General features: G+C 40.9%; 1 protein-coding gene across 1 annotated transcript; it reads left to right on the top strand.

Annotated features, from left to right (window-relative positions):
- The first annotated feature begins 673 nt into the window (after positions 1-673).
- Positions 674-9,090, top strand: LOC125269505. Its single transcript, XM_048192399.1, has 5 exons — positions 674-1,169; positions 1,505-1,813; positions 1,946-2,057; positions 8,446-8,497; positions 8,646-9,090. Exons 1-5 carry the CDS (start codon positions 1,100-1,102, stop codon positions 8,715-8,717), a joined length of 615 nt encoding a protein of 204 aa, XP_048048356.1. The 5' UTR covers positions 674-1,099; the 3' UTR covers positions 8,718-9,090.
- Positions 9,091-15,859: the final 6,769 nt, after the last annotated feature.

The following is a 15,859-nucleotide window of genomic DNA, read 5'->3' as shown; positions in this document are numbered from 1 at the left end:
ATGAGCAAAAAGGAATGAAGGACCATTTAACATATTTCACCTTCCACATGAACACAGAGAGCTGAGAATGGGAAATGATGGCTATCTCTTTCAGAGATGTAAAAGCTCCCAGTTTGAAGTGGTGTTCAGCGTTGATGTTAAGTTGAAATGGCTGCTTGCCAATGTATAATATGCTCATGCAATCAGAGCTATAGCGTATCCGGAAAGCTGAGGCCCCTAATCGTCACCACCTTTTGCCCCTCTAGCAACGGCCTTGCATGCAATGCTTGTGTATTTCATTAATTTAAGAATTAATGTAATGTTTTTAATATTTAAATTTTTTTTGTCAATCATTTCTAAGGATTTAGGTGGGAGAGTGTCATACATTTTTTACATGTGTTTATAAATGCTTCACTGTGCAGCATCTTGAAGAAGGTGAATCATTGTGCTTCTCTGTCATTAGCTCTCTGTGGCTACTTGTTTCCTGTTTGTCTTTTCCTGTCACTCTTCTTAGTAAATCATCACTGTTGTACTTACAAAAAGCACTACAACAAGATGTGTTTAGTGTCATGAGTTCTAAACTCAGTACTTTGCTCTTCTGCTTATTACACTGAGTGCACTCAAAAAATCTTAGCAAAACATTTTTAAATAAATGCTTTAAATAATAAATTTGATTAACTTAAGCTTAACAGATGTAGTTGCTTTGCCATTTACCAAACTGTACTGTTCAAAAACATTTGAATTCTGTTTTCCAAGTTTTAAAACGTCATACTATTAAATATTTTACTACAATACTTTGCATTTATTCTGAGTTCAAAGTGCTGTATATGTACACCATTTAAAGATTACTATATTTGATAAAAGGGTTTTGTTGATAACTCTAATGCTCATGTTATATATTTCAAGCACATGGATGACAGTGTAAAATAAGTTATTCCACATTTCGTCATTATTATGGTACTTTAGCTTTAATATTCTCATCAGCTGTCTTATAGGCATTGTCCTTTGCATTTACCCCATCCTTTACCGTCTCTACAGCACGTCTACAAGCCTTCAAGATACTGAGCGGACAGTAAGACAGTTTATACTCCTTCACAGCCCTGAAACTGAGTTTCCTGTTATGGCAAATTTTCAAACCAGGATTCTTCATCTGGATCTTTTTGTCATCATTATTCTCCTGACTTACACAGGTACTGATTTAAGATCAAGATTTATTTCTTCACTTGTTTTATGATGTCCTCGTGTTAAAGCGGTAATAGGATGTACCTATATGCTAGCTGATATGAGTATAAAGCCCAACATAGATTGATGATAAAATTGTTTACTATCTTACCATTTAGTGTAGTGGTTGAAATATATTGATTGTATTTGAATGTTTTTATTTTTATCAGGTTAAAAGATTAAGCACCATATGAACAATATGTTGCATCAGCTTTTGCACATGTACATTGTTTCTACTGCATGATTTTACCATCCACTGAAGTGACTGTTATTTTTATTTTTATTTTTTTGGTCTTTTCATCAGATTATTCCAAATCAAATCAAGAGCAAAGGATTCGGCAGCACATCAACAAAACTGTGTTTGTGGGGGAAACAGTTACACTTCACTGCAACAAAACCCCATTTGATGATGTTTTAACATGGAAAATGAACAAGTCTGTTATTTTTAGTCACGACTCGAACAGTAACAGAACTCTGACAAACTTCAGCTCAAACAGGATTCACATCAACCCAGCAGTTCCAAGAGCATTAAAAATACATCAAATACAAGCGTCTGATGCAGGAAACTACACCTGTTATCCAGCAGAAATAAGATGGACTTTAACAATAACAGGTTATTACATTATTTTATTTGATGGATTTGTTTTCTTTTAAAACAAGTGCATTTATTATAGAAGAAATATATGTTTGTAACCAGTGCTGGTTGACTGATATCATGTGTGATTGACTCTTTTTTGTCTGTCAGAAAACAGACCAGCGTCACCCAGACAAATGTCGCTCTACATCATCATCATCATCTCATGTTCTGGAGTCATTATGATCTTTCTGATAATCACCATCAGCTTCTGCATTCACAGGTGAGAGACAGTGAGATTTATTTTCAATTGACTTTTATAAATAACCTTCAAATATTTATCAGGTACACACACATTCCTATATTCCTATAAATCTTCATAAGGGTGGTTCTTCAACTCAGGTCACTTTTTGTCCCAGGGGTTGATTATTATTAAAACAGATTTTGGCAACCCTTTGCAATACAGGTGCACTAATATTCATTTATTTATACTTAACTAATGCACAGATAATCTTGAGTTAATGTATGACTATATACATAAATATACGAAAAAAAAAAAAAAAAACGTCTCGGGTTACATCTGTAACCCTGGTTCCCTGAATAAGGGAACGAGACGCTGCGTAGTCGCTTTGGGAACGCCTCTGCGTGATTACGTCTTGAAGCACTTGTGTAATCGAACCAATAGTGTAACGGGACGTCAGAGCGGGTGACGTCACGGACCAGGAAACTATAAAGCACCCCTGAGAACAAAGAACGCTAGCTTCAGATACGGATGAAGCAAGCGCTCACAGGCGGGCAGGGAGTATGGCTAAGCTATGCAGCGTCTCGTTCCCTTATTCAGGGAACCAGGGTTACAGATGTAACCCGAGACGTTCCCTTTCATGGGAACATCGACGCTGCGTAGTCGCTTTGGGAACGCTATCTCAACTAGGCCATAAGACCAAATGCTTGTCTGAATCATCTTTCAGGATGACAGCACTGAGGACCCTGGAGTGGAGCCCAAGTCAAGGTTGTAGAACCTAACGAAGGTATGATGAGATGACCACCCAGCAGCATCACAGATATCATTGAGGGGAACTCCCGAAATCAGAGCCTTTGAGGCAGCCATTCCCCTGGTAGAGTGTGCCCGGACGGCCAAAGGCGAGGGCTGTCCGGATGACTTATAAGCAAGAGAGATGGCCTCGACCACCCACTTGCTCATTCTCTGCTTAGACGCGGGACCTCCCTTGTTAGGGGACCCGTAACATATAAACAGTTGTTCTGTTTTTCGCCACAGGGCAGCTCTGTGGACATAGGTGTCTAAAGCCCTCACTGGGCAGAGCAGATTCAGTTTTTCCTGATCCTCATTTGTGAAAGGTGGAGGACAAAAGGCCTGCAGTACAATAGGCCCTGGGACATGAGTAGGGACCTTGGGAATATGCCCAGGTCTAGGATGCAAGAAAGCTTTGACCATTCCAGGCGCAAAGTCTAAACATGAAGGAGCAACTGAAAGTGCCTGAAGATCTCCAATTCTTTTAAGAGATGTAATAGCCAGCAAAAATACGGTTTTTAGCGTGAGGAACTTCTCATGTACTTCCTCCAAAGGTTCAAAGGGAGCCGCAGACAGCCCTTCGAGTACAATAGCTAAGTCCCAGGATGGAGTCTTTGTACGCACAACCGGCCTCAGCCTCTGGGTGCCACGGAGAAAACGTATGACTAGTGGGTTTCTTCCCACAGAAACACCGTTCAAAGGAGCGTGATAAGCGGAGATTGCTGCTATATAAACCTTCAATGTAGAAGGAGTTAGGCCATCTGAGAATTTTTCTTGGAGGAATTGCAGTACGTGACTGATAGAGGAGTGGAACGGATCCACTTGAGATTGGCTACACCAAGTAGCGAACAGCTTCCACTTATATGCATATAGTTTTCTCGTGGACAGAGCTCTGGAGTGGAGTATGGTCTCCACAACCTCAGTTGGGAGACCAGATTCTATGAGCTTGGCCCCTCAGAGGCCAAGCCCACAGTTTCCATAACTCCGGGCGGGGGTGAATTATTGTGCCGCCCGCTTGAGACAGAAGGTCCTGCCTGATTGGAATCTCCATGGGGGAGCCGTCCAGAAGGGACACTAAGTCCGTGAACCATACTCGGGTTGGCCAGAACGGGGCTATCAATATGAGACGGACCCCGTCCCGCCGAACCCTCTCCAGAACTCCGGGGAGCAGAGCAATCGGGGGGAAGGCGTACAGACGCAGCCTCGGTCACGTCTGTACCATGGCATCCAACCCCAGGGGGGATGGATGAGTTAGTGAATACCACAGCGGGCAGTGAGACGTCTCTTTCGAGGCAAATAAGTCGACTTCTGTGCGACCGAATTCTCTCCATATTAACTCCACCGCCTCGGGGTGGAGTCTCCATTCCCCGGGCCTCTGCCCCTGCCTCGACAGGATGTCTGCCCCCACATTTTGATGCCCCGGGATGTAAGCTGCTCTCAGTGAGAGGAGCTTTCCCTGGGACCACAGGAGGATCCGAAGGACTAATTTGTACAACTGACGAGACCTCAGACCCCCCTGATGGTTGATATATGAGACCACCGACATGTTGTCTGTACGGACCAACACGTGGTGGCCCCTCAGGTCTGGGAGGAAGTATTTGAGTGCTCGAAATACTGCCATCATTTCCAGCCGATTTATGTGCCAGGAACGATGATGGTCCTCCCAAAGACCCTGAGCCGAGCGAACCAGGGCTTCTTCCACATGGATAAAGCACGAAGGCATCGCCGCGTGACTTTGATCATGCGGAGAGGATTTCCCCTCGGAGAAAACCCCCTGGTCCTGAGCCACCAATGTAAGGGTCTCATGTGCAGCAGGCTAAAAGGTATCACGTTGGACGCCGCTGCCATCAGACCCAACAGTCTCTGAAACTGTTTTACAGTGAGTGACTGGCCTAATTTCACCCCTTTCACGGCTGAGAGAATGGAATTCACCCGAGCAGGAGACAGACGTGCCTGCATTGTAGTGGAATCCCAAACTACCCCTAGATAGTTGGTAGTCTGAGCTGGTAGAAGCACACTCTTCTTGGCATTAAGTCTCAACCCTTCTCATGTGTGACAGAACTACATCTCGATGTAGAACTGCCTGTTGCTCTGATTGAGCTAAAATCAACCAATCGTCGATATAATTCAGTATGCGGATGCCCTGGAGTCTCAGAGGAGCCAGGGCTGCATCCACACACTTAGTGAAGGTGCGGGGTGAAAGAGATAGGCCAAAGGGAAGGACCTTGTATTGGTAAGCTTCGCCCCCGAAAGCAAACCTGAGGTACTTCCAATGTGAAGGATGGATTGACACATGAAAGTAAGCGTCTTTCAGATCTATAGATCTATCTATAGATAGATTTTAATACAGGACCCCCTCCGGAGGGGGCTACCCTCGGAAGTCCTGGGCCACTGGCGTCAGGACTTCTTCGAAGCCTTCCTGGCGATGATAACAGTCCTCAGATCTGCTCTACCCCGGGAAGGCTTCGACTGTGTTGCCCGTCCCGGTCTCTTTGCGGGGGAGCACGGGCAGCAACACTCTGTTTTTGTTTCGCTCTCTGCACGGATGAGGAGCTGCTAGACGCCCGAGGCTGCTCCCGCTCAGCAGCCTCGGACGGGAGAGAGCGGCGAGGGAGGAACTTCTGGAAGGCCGCTGACTGCTTTTTTGCCTCCTGGAACCTCTCGACGACCGAAGTGACAGAGTCGCCGAAGAGGCCCAGGGGAGACAGCGGCGCATCCAATAAGACGCTCTTATCTCTTTCTCTTATGTCCGATAAGTTTAGCCATAAATGCCTCTCCATTGCCACCAGGGCTGCCATAGAGCGGCCGATTGTTTTTGCCGTCTCCTTGGTGGCACGGAGAGATAGATCAGTGGCTTTTCGAAGTTCCTGTATTACTTCAAAGCTCGCCTCACCGCTCTCATCGATCTCCCCCAGCAGGTCAGCCTGATATGCTTGAAGGATAGATATTGTGTGTAAACACGCTGCGGCCTGACCTGCTGAGGCATATGCTTTGCCCACCAGAGCTGATGTTGTTCTTAGTGGTCTGGTGGGCAGCGTCGGGGTTTTTAGGGACGACGCGGACTCGGGCGAGAGATAGCTCACGAGCGTCTCTTCGACCCGAGGCATCGTCCCATAGCCATGTTGTTTAAGCCCCAGTATGTTGGAATATATAGATGTTTGAGGGTTATAAACACGATATTGTGCTGGCTTTTTCCACGACCTCGTCACCTCGGTGTGGAGGTCGGAAAAGAATGGTAAACCCCGACGCTGAGGCTGTGACCGGGCAGGGAGAAAGCGCTCATCCAGTTTGCTTTTGTGACGCGCTTCGCTTTTTTCTGCTGGCCATTCGATCTTAAGTTTTGCCACTGCCCTAGTCACAACCTCAAGCAGCTCCTCATACGCTGGAGATGAGGATGGCGAGTCCTCCTCTCCAGCTTCAACGCTCACCACATCCAACTCCTCAGAGCTAGACAGGTGAAGCGCTGGTGCCTCTCCTCTGGGGGAAGAAACTGCAGCGCGTGCTTCCGCAGCCAAAGGAGAGACACTGGGTCTGGCGGGTGAGGGCCGAGATAGGGCTGGGCCCATCTCAAACCCCTCCGCCAGATCCATCTGTGAACCCCAGGAATGAAGCCGCCGCTATGCCTCAGCAGCAGCGGGACCCGATCCCTGGGGAACACTCGCCGCGGCGCCCTCTCTATCAAAGAACGCCCGGCGTGAACGGAGTGTACGGAGCGTTAGCTTTTCGCAATGCACACAGTCAGCTCCCTCAAGAGCTGCCTGGGCATGCTCCACTCCCAAACAGGCTACACACAACTCGTGTGTATCCCCACCCGTGATGAAGCGAGGGCAGGGAGAAGCACACTGAATAAACTGCTGCTTGCCTGTTTGTTCTTTTGCCATATTATAAATGTGTCTTTTCCACTTTCTATATATAAGTGCTTGGTGGACTGAAAATACTCTTGCCCTCGGACTAAGAGATATTTTCGAGCTGTATAACAGACAAACAACACCAAATAAGACACACAATACACAGAGCGCTTGCTGAAGACGCAGAAGCTAGCGTTCTTTGTTCTCAGGGGTGCTTTATAGTTTCCTGGTCCGTGACGTCACCCGCTCTGACGTCCCGTTACACTATTGGTTCGATTACACAAGTGCTTCAAGACGTAATCACGCAGAGGCGTTCCCAAAGCGACTACGCAGCGTCGATGTTCCCATGAAAGGGAACACCCACTAAATTATTCAATAATGACAGCCAAATCAACAACTAATAAAGTCATATATGGATTAATGGATCATGGATTTTATTAACTATTAGTGTAAATAAATGTGTTAATTACCTATGGAAAGCCACGCATTTCAACCTCAATGACAGTAAACTGATGCTCTATCCCATCAAGTGTGCATCATTGATCATAATTCAAGTAAAAATATTTACATATATTCAATATTGCAGTGCTATATTGAACACAATTCAAAGCAGAATATTTTTCCAGTCAAGCAGTCCTCACTGTCAAGTCAATCCAGTCCCATCCGCAAATTATGCCTATATGCCTATTTAAAATACTAAATAGTTTAAAATCAAATTAATATGTTGATGTACGGAATGTGTGAAATAATCACAATTTTAACATTTATTCTGTGAAAATTATTTATTTCCATTTTCCTTCAGGTGTGGCATCATTTCCATTATGACCAACAATTATGACACTAATACATTTTATCAAAATAATAATAATTTCCATTTAATGAAAAAATAGATAGGTGATGAGTGAAGAAAATAAAGAAAAGTCTATATATTTGTAATTTATGCCATATACAGTCAAGCTGTAATTTAGTTCAATTGTGCAAGTGTAAAAAAATATTATTAAACTGTGAGCATTGAAGATACGCATAAAGGCCTACATAAAATGCTAGCAATTAAATACGTCTTAGCAAGACAAGGAGTTAGTCATTTTATTCTGCAAATGTTTAAAATGTTTATGTTTAAAATGTTTTACCACAGAATGCTATTAAAACGTATTTGAGATGTGATGGGAATAACTGTTCTTGACAGAATGAGTAAAAAGTGTGCATGCTTCGAAAAAGATTTAACTGGGTTCAGTATAGAACTCTAGGATTTTTGTCTCAATTTTAAAGAACACCTTTTGCCCAAATATAAGGAGAAATGTCTTAAATTATTGCATGATACTTGTTGGTGTTCATGTTTAACTTATTTCAAAAGTTTTCTATGTATGTTTATGAGTTCAATTCATAAAATTGAAAAAAAAAAAAAAAATTAAACTATTGTGAATAACTTGAATTACTAAATCATTTAAAAACATATGTCACACAGAGACATTCATACAGCACTAGCATTTAGTATATTGGAGCACTTTGCAATTTTCACTCTAAAAATGCTAGGTTGTTTCAACCCATGTTTGGGTCAAATATGGACAAACCTAAACATTGGGTTTGAAAATGTAATTTAAAAATTTAAACCAATGGTTGGGTTTGTCCATATGTGACCCAAACATGGGCTGCAATAACCCAGAATTTTTTAGTGTTCTGCATCACTTACATGAAAATGGATGAATACAATTTTGCTGTTGTTGACTAAATGCACGTACATCATAATAAACTGAGCTGCATCTGTGATGTGAAAATGATTCATCATTTAACAGGAAACTGAGGCAGAAGACGAACTCTGGCCTCAGTGAAACAGTCCAGGAGAATGTAAGTATATGTGTTTACCTCACCAGTTTATTATTCAGTACATGCAGTAAAGGATCTGTTCTGGAATTCTGAGTGAAAAGAAAGTCTTGCAGTATATTTTCACCAATTTTCTTTTTCTTTTTTTTTGTTTTGTGCTTGATCTGCATAGGTGAAGATAATATCTCACTGTGACAAACACACAATAACAGCCTGTGTAAGTCACCCACCTACACACAGTTGAACTTGTTCACCACATCATGTCTCTTCACTGTCCCCGTCTATCTCTGACCCCCATAGCTGCAAAACAAAACAAACAGAGACACACACACTTCTTGATGGAAAAACTACTTCTTTGAAAACTGGAGCTGAAATGCCTTTTGTTTGTGTTTCACTTGTTTAGTCTTTGTTTTCACCAGGTCTACAGTCTTCATACAGTCTCTTGAACAAGATCTCTCCTTCTCAAGACATCAGTTTATGTGTCTGCCACTCATCAGATCAGCATCTCAATACAGGGAGATGTTTTAGTCATTTTCATGGGTTCCCAGGTGGAAAAAAATAAATCTCTATAATGTACTTAAAGTGCTCTATTTTTGTGCACTAATTTTGTACTTAATATATAAAAAAAATCTTCTTTAGTACCTCTTAAAGGGATACTCCACCGTTTTTTCATATTAAACTATGTTATTCCCTTAACTAAGACGAGTTGATACATACCTCTCTCGTCTCAGTGCTTGCACTAAATCGCTCTGTCTTGTGGCGAAACTTTGTTAGCACTTAGCTTAGCCCAGTTCATTCAATAGGGGCCAAGCAGAGAAGCTACCAAATACCTCCACGTTTTCCCTATTTAAATACAGTTACTTGAGTAGTGTAACTCGACCTAGGACGGTGACACAAAACAAAACGTTGCGCTGCGTTCTATTGACGCAAATGAGAGGGAGGAGGAGAGGAAGCGGGGGCCGGTGAGAGGACTTTTCACGAGTGAAGATATTACTGTGCCAAGTCAAAGTGCTCCCGAGCACTTGCTATGGTATTCCGCCATACAATATAGTTATCCATTTTACACGCTTAGAAAAGCGCAACGTTTTGTTTTGTGTCACCGTCCTAGGTCGAGTTACACTACTCGAGTAACTGTATTTAAATAGGGAAAACGTGGAGGTGTTTGGTAGCTTCTCTGCTTGGCCCCTATTGAATGAACTGGGCTAAGCTAAGTGCTAACAAAGTTTCGCCACAAGACAGAGCAATTTAGTGCACGCACTAAATCGGTATGTATGAGAGAGGTATGTATCAACTCGTCTTAGTTAAGGGAATAACATAGTTTAAAATGAAAAAACGGTGGAGTATCCCTTAAGATTAATCAATAGATCAGTATTAATCAAGTTCTCACTAGGCATACAAGAAACTTTTAAGCATGTGTGTTGCAGCTGGTTGGAGCTAAACTCTGCAGGACAGTGGCCCTCCAGAACCAAGTTTGGAGACCCTTGGGTCAGAGAATGGGTCTGGCCCAATAATAAGTATAAGTACAGTCTCAGAGAATCTGTATATGTATGTGTTTTTGTCAATCAGTATTCAAGAAAAGTGAGCATATCATATCATAACAATAGGATTTGGGGGATAAAGTAGTTTATGAAACCTGTTTTTCAAAGGACACTCCAAAAGACACATAAGAGCTTTTCACACTTGAAATAGTTAACCCTGGGTCACTCTAAACTCGGGGTAAACGGAATCCTGGGTTATCTTGCTTCACATTTCACACTGCTCATAATTTACCCGGGGACAAAAAATTAATCCAGGGTATTCTTATGCTGATGTTTCACATTGTACATTCCTAAACCCTGGGTTAACCTTCTTATTTGCATATTTGCGGTGTCAGTGTCATTGATTGGAAATACGCAGTACGCGTTCACATAAGCTCTAGCATTGCGCATCCTCTTATTGCAAACTGTACTAGCAAACTGTAAGTTTATACTGAATGGACATTTCGGTCTATTCTTTACTCAAATTGTTTTCTGTCAGCATTTGACATTTATCCTGTCAAACACTGAATTTACTGTTTATACACAATGTGCAGTGTTGTTTTGACTGTCCAAAGCAGGCAAATATTAATATGCGAGTATTAGTATTGTCTGTTGCTAATTATCTAGCTGTAACTTTCTAACACTTCAGGTGCTAACCCTGCTCCGGAGCAGAGTTTCATGACCCTGGGTAAAAAGCGGTGCTAACCCCACTTCTAAATTACAAGTATGAAACGTTCCTTTACCTTTACGGTGTTTAGAATGGCGATGACCTGGGGTTAAGCACAGTGTGAAAAACCCTTTATATATGCTAAAATGATAATTTTGCCTCCCTTGAGTTACATTTCAATAACTTCTGTTTAGAAAATGATAAATATAAAATTTAATAAAGAATAAATTTTTTTTTTTTTTTGTTGCAAACTGATTTTGTTATTTTGAGAGGTTTTCTGTTTTAACATTTCTTCTGTTTGAACATTTAAACTTGTCAAATTCAGACAGAAATTCAAAACATGCACAAGAATGGATGGGGTCAAGACTGTGGCCAGGCATAAACTAATATAATATAAAACTAACCGTCATGTGTTGTGTTCCCGTCTTGCATTTAAAGACTTAAGTTGAAGTGTTTTCTGTTTCTATTGTTTCTGTATTCAGTTCTATTTGATTTTGTCCCTTGTTAGTTTCTGTAGTTACCCTGATTAGTTCTCACCTGTTGTTCCTTAGCCCTCGTTTCCCTATTTATACCCCTGTGTTTCAGCTGTCTTTTATCATTGTTGTCTTTGCATGTGTTTGTATATTTTGTTCCTGGTTTGGATTTTATTGGTTTGTGTTTTTTGAATAAAATTGCTGTTATTGGATTCTTGCCTCTCCTCATCCCTGCTGTCCTGTAACACTAACATAAGTTGTTAGTTATGGAGAAAAAAATAAGTTGATCAGCGTTTTAAGGTAAAAGCTACTGCTAACAGATATGAATATCCAACTAACGTGAAAATACTATTTATTAGCAAGGTAACATAGATTGGCAGTTTAAGACATTCAATTCAATTCAATTTGTAAGCACATAACACAAGACACTTCTCTTTACAAATATAAATGAGACTTTGATTATTCTAACACATAAACTAATATCTAACACAAACACATGCACACACACATTCACACGAGTTGCAGAAAGAAAGGAAGCAAGGAAATAATGAGTTTTAAGAGAGTGAAATGATGCAATCCCGATTAAGCTTCTAGCAAAAATATGCACTTCATAAGACCTGATCTGAACAAACCATCAATCATTAATTTAACCCTTTTATCGCTGCTTATGCAGGATTATTAGACTTTATATCACTGCACCAGTTCAATCTGGAGGTACTTGTGTTTGTCGTTTGTGTCTTTAAATAGGGATTCCCTTCGTCAGTGTCTCTTGCTTGGAGAAAGGTGTTTCCCAGGTTCGTTTCTGAAGGTCTTTTCGGATCCGGATTGATGTTATGGGATGCCAATCACATTCTGGTGTGCTGGCAGATGAAGGGAGTCTCCCCTTAAGGCTGAAGTTTGAAATTGAGGTGGCAAAGACTGTAGTGTTGATTAAATTTTGAGGCAAAACTTAACTTAGAACACGGGACTCTCAATGGAAAAGAAAGAAAACTAAGTAAAAGGAAGGAAAGTAAGTGAGTGAGACAAGAGTAAGTTGGATGGCTTGAATGTAACTGCTTGTCTGCTCTTCATCGTCTACTCGTCATTGTATTTTTCTTTGTCTGTCTCATCTTGGTCAACTTATTCTATCTTCATTCTGAAGGCATTTGTCCAACCTCTTTGAGGAGTTCTGACTAATAAGGTATCTTCTTTGTTTCAGAGGTGGCTTTTCTCCTCCCCTGATCATAAATTAAATGTTATCTCCTGGTCTCTTAACTTTCCGCTCTCAGCAGAAAATACGGAGAGTACAGTTTAGACTTGATTTTTTCTAAAAAGAATAAGATACATTTTACGCAGATTTCATTCAAGCCAAACTTTGAATTATGAATAGAGATTTACATTCATACCAAACAAGGCACACTTCCAATCAACCATTTAATAGTTATAACAATTACATGAATTGTGAGTGTTCTAAGCATAACTGGTCACACGTATAATGTGTAGACATGATACAGAATTATGCAGTTGAATGATGTTTGATTGCAAGTCCATTTAGAAATGTTTTGACACATTTTTGATGGCAGTCTCTGTCTCTGTGGTTTCCTAATGGATTTGATTCTGTGTCACTCAGAGGTCACTCAGATGATGAAGGCCTGTTTTCTATCTGTCTCAGGAGCTCAAAAGACTCTTGGCATTATCTACGTTTGAACAATTAAAGCTGAGTCCTCAGATGATGCAATTACTCTGTAGTGCAATCCAGCACGGCTCTCTCTCACTGCGCGACTCCAACACAATCCGGCGAACGTCGAGATTCCGTTCTTCTCAAGCTTGCCATACAACGTCCAATCGCTAATGCAATAACACAGTTCAGACAAGATGGATAAGATTTATGATAGCTGCACATGTGGCTCACATCTCTCCCTTCAACGAGCTGACGCGCATGTGACGTAAGCACCCATCTACACGTTTATTACTTAAAATACATAAAAAAAATATACATAAAAATACATAACACAGGAACACAGCCTCAATTAATTGGGTTGGTTACATATGGACTTGTGTTTGAACGAATCTGGAAGATTCATTTGTCTGTTTTGTCCTCAATTCCTACACTTGATAATCTCATATCTTCATGCAGACACTCATGCTTATTACAGTCTGTGCAAAAGTCAGCAGAGATTGAGAATGTGAACTGGTGATGGTATCACAGAAATGCAACATGATGAGGTAAACTCGACAGGACAGCTACTCTCAAAGACCGACATTGCCTATACTTGGCCCAGAGTGTTCTCATCCAATTCCATATAAATGCAATCCATGCAATGCACTGCAATCTCTATGGGTTCCAGGAGGGCTAGCACTAACGTCCTTTCATCATCATACATAACCTTAATTTGTGCAGCAATTGGTGGGAACAAATAAACCTCTCTTAATAATCTTTAAGCTGAAGTGATAGGCAGTAATATTTGAAAATAATTTCGAATTTGAACAACAAGAAAAGGCTTTCGGGACGGTTTTTGCCACACAGTCAGTTATGAAGTAATGAAGTTAGTAAGAACCGCCACATTCTAGACCATCTTATGGACAGTGTGAAGTTTTGTGGCCTGTTCGAATTAGCCTTGAGATGCAAAGAAGAGAGTGAAGGTTCAAGCTATGCTGGCATTTTTCGTGGACTGGTCGATTTAGTAGCGTCACTAGCAGGGTGTTTGAGGAGCACTTGAAAACTGCCACAGTCTTCAAGGGTACATCAAAGACTGTACAAAATGAGCCTTTTGATTTTAGTGTAATGTAAGTGAGCAGTGTAATACAATAAGTAGTGTGATACAGTATAAGTGAATAGCATAATATAAGTGAGTAATGTGATTTCAATTATTTCAATTATCAATCATTTTATAACTGAAATTGGAGTAAAATGTTTTTGGAAAACCACATGGTTTTAGTCTTTATTCGAATAGATTTTGGCTTGCTGCTGAATTGTGTTAAAGGATTTGTCCACTTTTAAATACACTTTTCCTGATAAATTTACTCACCCCCTTGTCATCCAAGATGTTCATGTCTTTCTTTCATCAGTCGAAAAGAAATGAAGGTTTTTGATGAAAACATTCCAGGATTATTCTCCTTATAGTGGACTTCAATGCATGGCTACCAACATGTTGAAGGTCGTTTCGCTGATCGTTTCGCTAGATAAGACCCTTATTACTCATCTGGTGTTGTTTAAAGCCATTTGAAGCTGCACTGAAACTGTAATTTGGACCTTCAACCTGTTGGTAGCCATTGAAATCCACTATATGGAGAAAAATCCTGGAATGTTTTCTTCAAAAACCTTAATTTCTTTTCGACTGACAAAAGAAAGACATGAACATCTTGGATGACATGGGGGTGAGTAAATTTATCAGGAAAAGTGTATTTAAAGGTGGACTAATCCTTTAATTCACATATAGAAACACACAAGGAGAGCAAGGTGATCGTAAGAGACCGTTTATTATTCATTACAGTTTTTTGCTTAGACACTAAAAGTGGTATTTAAGGCCCACTCAGTGAAATCATTCACTCATGTAACGAATCTTCAGACAAAAATCTGCAAAACCTACATTACACGCTTTACACTCAGTTTGCAACTGTCAATCAAACTTTTTGCAAAACTCTAAACACAATTCTCTACATTATTAGACACATTACACAAAACTAACAGCTCTTTTGTTTCAGTTGTAAACACTGCCATTCAAATGCCACAATTATTTCCTAGTTAGAAAGTCAACTTTATTTCTAAAGCGCTGTTATACAATATAGTTTGTTTCACACAGCAGCTTCATAATATAGTTTTTCTGAATTGTTAAAACACTAAATCCCATTGTCTGAACCAAATTCTTAATAGCCTAAACCAATTTGTTAAATAAATCACTCTAACCGCCGGAGCGGTTAACTGTTATTTGTTTAAGATAACTACAAACTAACACAGCGATTAATCACATAATATAAACACTAGAAAAACACAGTCTGCGATTTTACCTCAGTTAGCGGTCTGTGTAAGGTCCGTGTAATCTGGCTATCACCAGACCAAGCTCAATTTAAAATTGAACATTGGTCTGGGGAGTTTGCTATGTATTTCCTACTGCACAAGAGGCATGATCAACGAGCATTAGTCACGTAATTGGATAGTCCTTCAACCAATCAGATCAACGATCCGGGTGACGTACTTTGCAGAGCGATGCGAAAACTCCAGACAGGTTTACCATGTGTCTCAATCAGCTCCCTAGTTCAGTAGTCAGGGCACTGATCAGGGAATCAGCCACATTCACTTGCATGATATACTGATTCACGACCTAGGGAACTAGGGAGCTGATTGAGACGCAGGTTTTGTTTGTATTGGTTTGTAGCATTGATCCGCAGTTTGCAGAAGCAGCAATGGCATCGAGCGATTTTTGCAGGTTGTGCAAAAAAACATGAGAGTGATCGGTATTTACACCCACTCGAGCAATTTGTTTGCTAACTAAAGAAGTCATTCAGCATCGTCGAGAGGTTAAAAGGCGACTCTGATACTGTTCAGTTCAGTGTAAATGAACGCGGAATATAGCCGCCCTAAACTACGTCATTGTCATAACAACCAAAAAGAATTCCAGTCAGCTCAGGCGGCGCGAGATTCAAGAAGCAGGGAGACGAAACGTATAGAGCAAATAATAAAAATATTGTCTACCATCAAGGGGCACTGAAGTAAAAGAGTCCTGTACTCACATCGTGAAGCAAACCACCA

The sequence above is a fragment of the Megalobrama amblycephala genome, linkage group LG6, assembly GCF_018812025.1.
Source record: "Megalobrama amblycephala isolate DHTTF-2021 linkage group LG6, ASM1881202v1, whole genome shotgun sequence".
Taxonomy (NCBI): Eukaryota; Metazoa; Chordata; class Actinopteri; order Cypriniformes; family Xenocyprididae; genus Megalobrama; species Megalobrama amblycephala.
This window is presented reverse-complemented; position numbering and strand designations above follow the sequence as displayed.

Coding starts and splice junctions, on each gene's coding strand:
- LOC125269505 (XM_048192399.1), top strand. CDS start 1,100: ATGGCAAATTTTCAAACCAGGATTCTTCATCTGGATCTTTTTGTCATC. Junction 1,814..1,945: donor ATGGACTTTAACAATAACAG/GTTATTACATTA, acceptor TTTGTCTGTCAG/AAAACAGACCAGCGTCACCC. Junction 2,058..8,445: donor ATCAGCTTCTGCATTCACAG/GTGAGAGACAGT, acceptor ATCATTTAACAG/GAAACTGAGGCAGAAGACGA.